Source organism: Pseudorasbora parva, chromosome 10, assembly GCF_024679245.1.
Source record: "Pseudorasbora parva isolate DD20220531a chromosome 10, ASM2467924v1, whole genome shotgun sequence".
NCBI lineage: Eukaryota > Metazoa > Chordata > Actinopteri > Cypriniformes > Gobionidae > Pseudorasbora > Pseudorasbora parva.
In genome coordinates this window covers 41,245,675-41,252,048 of record NC_090181.1, presented here as the reverse complement: position 1 = coordinate 41,252,048, position 6,374 = coordinate 41,245,675, and the positions used below count along the sequence as shown (strand labels likewise).

The window sequence follows — 6,374 nt, the reverse complement described above, 5'->3', positions numbered from 1 at the left end:
GGCCTTCCCCTTATGCAGAACGCGGGGAATAAGAACCTATCTATTAAATAGAAGTTCTAACGCTACAGACTTTGCAGAACAGACAATAATCATTCCCTTTCAACGTCAAGAAAAGGGGGAGTGTATGAGAGGGTTAACGGAATGAGAGAACTGTTGTTAGCACTGCTATATCAAGGAAGAAGGACTCCCTGTTATCTGTGAATGGGTTTGCCTTCTTTTCCAGAATAGATATAGCACGAATTTTTAATTCGTTTTTCTTTGAGAGACAACAATGCTGCGTTTGAAAGCGGGACACAATTTGGGTTTTGTGAGGGATTCCTTTCTCCTCTTGCGGGCCCAGCTGTCCATATGGAATAGAACGTGTACAACAAGCACCACAATGGCACCAACTGACAGGCGCCACAAAAAAACAAGGATATATCTCCCTGACTCAGGGATGCACTGGTCCAGATAAAGGACCTGAATAGCACCAAGAAACCCGGACTGTCTTTCTCTCTTTCTCCACCCGGAGATACACTCCCCCTGTTAATATGCACGCCTCTAACATTCACAACAACCGACCCTAAGCTTTGTTAGTTTTTGTGCCATGTACTGTATATTGTGCAACTATAGACTGCTCAAAAGTGCTTCGCCACATTGTTGACCATCAGTCCAACGCCAGTGTGGCCATGTTTTTTTCTTTCTTTCTTTCCGAGCGCAGTTCGGAGCAACGCAATCTCGAGCTGAAAGTTATTTGGAAAAAATAAGATAATTTTAAAAAGCTTTGGAAACGTTTTCTGAAAGACATGTGTTCCTTTGATAAAGCATATTGAAGAAACAACACTACAAATGAGTCCTTATAGTCGACAACAGGTGCAAAGTAGACTACAATTCTGCCATTTTCAAACCGCCTTCTCCTCACTGAACCATAAAGGCAATGCAATAACTTTCCAAACAGTATACATGTAATTAAATCGAATTAACAAAATAATTGGTGGTTGCACACGGGGAAAAATCGAGTCGCTTAAGACTAATTCTGTAAATAATTAGCACAGCGTGTCCGTTCAGCCGTTTGTTTCGTAAAAGCCATGCAGGCTTGCCTTCATATTTGAAAAAAACAAACCCTGTCGGATTTTACCAAAGACAATGATATATGAGATAATCTTTACTGGAAAAAGGAACCTAAAAGAAAGCTTGCCCATTTGAAAATACCCAAAATCCCTAGACTAATTTTCACGATTTTCTTGTCGGTATAAAAAAAAAAAAAAAAACCCGGCTTTTTTATATTTTCGCTGAAATGCTCCGTAACTAATTACAGATAGTATCCTACAACACTTCAATTTAGTATATATATATATATATATATATATATATATATATATATATATATATATATATATATATATATATATATATATATATATATATAGGCTATGTGCACTCTGACAACGCGTAGCAACATCAACCTTGATTAATTGACTGCAAAATATTATATATTTTAAATTTAAATAGTAAAATCACACATTATTACGGTAACAAAACTTTGTCACGTGTGTTTTCTCTCTTAAATGTGCCGTTTTAACACCCGAAATGTCAGCCGCGGAGCCTGAAAAGGAAGAGAGCGTTTGAATGAAAAGCTGCTTAGCTGAAGAAGCCCTCTTATATTAAGTGAGTGGATTTTTACCCCCATTTCACAAGTGACTTTAGCCTTCTTATTGCTGAAGTGTTCGTACAGATAAATTCGGAAAACTGAAGCTAATTGTGTTGCTGATGAAGTGACAAGGAGAGCGACAAGCTGTCCAAAGCAACATTTGAGCAAATATAGAGGCTTTATAAATTAGCATAATTATATTATTTGTATTTATTCGTTCTTATAGGTTAATGGGAAATAGCGAAGAAACGATTCATATTTTGCAAATGAGACCAAACGCAAAGCAAATCGGAATTTCTGAAACACATCATTTTTATTAAAAGTCTTAATAAAAAGAATTGTAGACCTCCCTCGCCAGCGCGCGTTGTTTCTGAAATTAACATGAGGGGTATTTATCTTCCATTTTCCCTAAATATCGGATATATTTAGGCTATAGGCTTACTGAACGGTCAAACATAATATTGCAAACAATTATCACAAAATATTTACATAGAAAACAAACCAATGAAATAAGCTAAAGATTGCCAATGTTTATTCATGGCCATAAATATATTCGGTCCATTGTAAAAGAAAGAAATAAAAATTTCTATAATCTTAAAGTGGTTCTGCACGTGCTTATAACACGAAGGACAAAAGGAAAACATTTCTACAACACACAAACATACTTTACAAAATTTCACAAGAGCTTTAACATTCTTAAATTTGGGGAGAGGCTTGACCCGGTTTTCTGAACGAAAACATGTAAACATGGCGCACACGTCAATCCCCAAAATAAACTGGTGAGGAAGGGTCAAGCTGCAAAGTCTTGTATTTTTGTTTGGAAAGCTCCTTACCACGGTCTTTAAAATGCAGCCCTGCATTTGCAAGTCAGTGTTTGTTCACCAAGTCCACTGTTGCGTTTGCACCAAGTGATGTGCTGTAGGGAACTGTGGTGTGGTGGCGGCGCTGTAATGCGCGTTATATTGCATGTGCTGGAGAGACTGGGCGCTATACGCGGAGAACGGAATTCCAGCCTGAAAAGTAGCTGCCAAGTCCTGAGCTTTTAGCGTATGGCAGGGCTTGCCATCTCTGACTAACACAGGCACGGCCACCCGCCTAGGAGAAGGGAGATGGGTCACTTCCATACCTTTCTCCGCCCGGGCTCTCTTCATTTTGTACCGATGGTTCTGGAACCAGATTTTCACTTGGGTCGGAGTCAGGCGGATCAAACTGGCGAGATGCTCCCTCTCCGGGGCTGACAGATATCTCTGTTGCCTAAACCGGCGCTCGAGTTCGTAAGTTTGTGCCTTGGAAAAGAGCACCCTCCTTTTGCGCTTCTTACCAGAGTCGCTGCCGTTGCTTGAAGTTTCCTTGTCGTTGTCCGGCGATTCGTCGGCTGAAGGTTCCGGGGATTTCGCGGACGAGTCTTGAGAGTTCGCGGATAGGCCGTGTACTGGAGAAAGAGAGAAAGAGAAAGAGAGGGGGAAAAAAACACAGATTTAATACCACATCAAATAAAAATACACTGCATTGTCAAATGTGTGTGTTGGTGACATTTCCTATTGTCAAATTTACAAATTAACGCATTTCACGAAGAACATTAAGTTAGGACAGACGGACTAATAAATACAGCCAGTTCAGTAATCGGATTAATTTTTGTTATTACAATATACGTTTACATAATTAACACTCGTATCATCATGCGGTGTGTTTTGCCGTGTTGCATATTCAACAGTTTACAAAGAGGTTAATGTAGCCTAAGCCAAAACCGAGTCAATAAAGAAAATTTCCCAGAAACTATCTAGACAATTTCAACTGCATTTATGAAACAAAAACGTAGCTAATATATGACCACGATCCAGAAGCACATAATAGTTTAGAAAAGCGCAACAGTGGAAATCTACAGACTGTTGTCGGTGGTTTTGTAGAATGAATTTAGCTGTGCAAAATCAAATATTTTTATTAGAAAAAATAGCGCTGCTTTAGAATCGAAGAGAGTTTTCTTTTCTTTTATTTATTTAAGGTGCCGTAGCCTACTTACATGAGTATTGGATGCTGTCCGTGGTTGCGAGCCATCTGGTATAAGGATTGTCGCTATTATCATAAAATGGATTCTTTAAAGGCAGATTTTGAACACCTTCTAAAGGACTTTGCACTAGCACTCCAGGCGTTTTAGTCGCCTCAGAACCCTCCGTATCTTCCTCAGTGCCGGTGATAGATCCTTCTTCATCGTTAGTATCAGGGAGGTCCAAAATGTCCTTTACTGAAAAGCCCGTCTTTGTGTTGGTCAACGACATGTTCTGAGGCATTTGATGCAGTAAAGTTGCTGCACCAGCTTGGCAATCCTCTGTTTTAAAACACAAAAACACAGACGACTTATTGAATTTAGGATATCGGTGCTGTTTCAGCGCGAAGTAAACTGAAGTCGACGCATGAGGCTCGGTCGTTAACCGTTGCTTGGAGAAAAAAAGTCGCGGAGAAATCAGTTCTGTAAGTCCAGGAAGAATGCCAAAGTGACTGAAGTGGTATATCTAGCTCATGGATATTGCGCTACTGCTGGGTGTTAGGGGGAAATAAGCCATTACCAGACTGATCAGTCCATATAAGGTTGGTCTCAACACATGAACCTGCAGTGAAAAAGCATTAAAAACGAAAAAGGTTGGCCACGTGTGGGCGGGTCTTGGGAGTCAAGTGGATGAAGACAGTGTTTGCCGATGTGAAATTGTGGGTTTTGGGGAGATCCTAGCCTATACCATTGGTGCTTCAGAACATGATGAGTGGTATAACGTGTCAATTAATTACAAAGATGGGGAGGGCCTTTTTACACCCTATTTACATACAAAGAACCTCCGAGTAGCTTTATACACATCACAGGCCTTCTTGAACTGGAAATGGACAAACCCTAAGCGTAAAATATTCTTCTAGTAGTAACTTATAACGGGGATATAAACGAATTACCTACTGAAATTGATGTTTAGACCCTATATGATAATATCTGTTGTTATAAACAAATGTTTGTTATTATAATTTTTTTTTAAAGGCCAACGAAATCGCTTCTAGTGGAACTGGCTAATTTATGTAGGTCAATATTTTGGTTCGGGATTACGGAGAAGGGTCGTTCACTGGACACGATTAAGCCATCAAAAAAGGATGGAACGGAAAAGAACATATTTTTGTGGATGATAATTATTAGCTTCTTTTTAGGCTAATATTCCAGAATTTATGGCGTAATATTTTTTCACAATTTTTAATTTGCACAATTTGTTACATTATTTATAGCGCATTTGTAAAAGCGAAATATTTCCAACGTTTTCCGAAGACTATCGAAAGTGTGAAACTGTTCAAATCACATAAACGGCAATTTACTGCCTAACAAATTTGATTTGTTTTCGGATTATATTTGCACTGCTTCTTTCGGTTGTCCGCAGTATACAAAAAGTGAAGCATTATTGTGTATTTTGCCTCTCCTTTTCAACCCCCTGTCCAATCTTTTCTTTTTTGCCTCTTTGCCTCCTATCTAGTATGTGATGTGAGTGACAATGTTGCACGTTTCTAGCCAGTCCTCTGCTCATCCTGGGTGGTCGAACCCGGGCAAACACAAATACAAACCGATTGCTAAGCTGCAGACAATAGGGGAAATGTAGACAAATGTCCGGCTCCTGTTGGAAGCCTTTGTCCGGCCGTAGTTTTTGCATTTATTTAAGGGCCAAAATAATAGATGATTGACGCCCCTGTACAATACGTTCTAACTGTTTGGAATAAATCTGAGGTTGTTCCTAGTTGTCATGGCATTCACCGCTTTCAATGGACTATCTCTTCATTCATTTCTGTACCCCTTCACAATATCAAGGAAAGTCCTTCATCTCTCTCTCTCTCTCTCTCTCTCTCTCTCTCTCTCTCTCTCTCTCTCTCTCTCTCTCTCTCTCTCTCTCTCTCTCTCTCTCTCTCTCTCTCTCTCTCTCTCTCTCACACACACACACACACACACACACACGCGCGCGCGCTCACGCAAAAGCATGCACATTTCACGCGCAGTTTCTCTTTCGCACGCGCGCATGCAAGCATACACACTCACTGAAAGATTGGTGATAGTTAGGTTACAATTATTTCTTTATTAGAGCTATTTCATTATGTATTACGTGCTGAAATTATAGATTATTGCTGTTGATGTTTTAAACCCAGTCACTGTATTTAAGTTACTAATAACTGCTGTGAAAAGAAACCACGTTTCACTGTTTCTGTTGGTAAAACGAATATCAGATAAATAACACAAATGAAAAACATCCAGATTCTAGATTGATTTACAATATCAGCAATTACATCAAAACATTTTTCATGAAATGGCAAACATGCACGAGTAAACAAGCATATTTGATGTTTTCTATAATCAGTTACCTGATAGGTAAATACTTAACCAGAGTTTTACGTAGAATTAATCATGCAGCGTCAGAAAATCGGACAATGGAAGCATTGAACTGGACGGGCCAGGAGCAAAGTCGAACAGTGAACGCTTTGCGCAAGGTCATTCTCCCAGCCTTCCCTTCCCTTCCCATGCAGAGACACAGGTTACTGAACACATCACTGTAACCATGAAATGATAAATGGCGAGAGTCTCTCAAATACGCCGATTTACTTTTTAAACACGAAATAACCTGTTACTGTTTGGCTACTTGTTTTTATCCTCATTGATGCAATTGAGAATTTTTTTCCCCAGCATATTATAGGCTGGTGACAGAATTGGTAAACAAGGTATTAATTAATGAGC

The 6,374-nt window shown here is 39.4% G+C and overlaps 1 protein-coding gene across 1 annotated transcript; it reads right to left on the bottom strand.

Moving 5' to 3' along the window:
* Window positions 1-1,847: 1,847 nt before the first annotated feature.
* nkx2.2a (NK2 homeobox 2a) lies at window positions 1,848-4,322 on the bottom strand. The gene is made up of 2 exons (XM_067454719.1): window positions 3,651-4,322; window positions 1,848-3,062 (listed from the first exon to the last, which is right to left on the bottom strand). The coding sequence occupies exons 1-2, from the start codon at window positions 3,916-3,918 to the stop codon at window positions 2,509-2,511; spliced, it is 822 nt and encodes a 273-aa protein (XP_067310820.1). The 5' UTR covers window positions 3,919-4,322; the 3' UTR covers window positions 1,848-2,508.
* Between the last annotated feature and the right edge of the window lie 2,052 nt (window positions 4,323-6,374).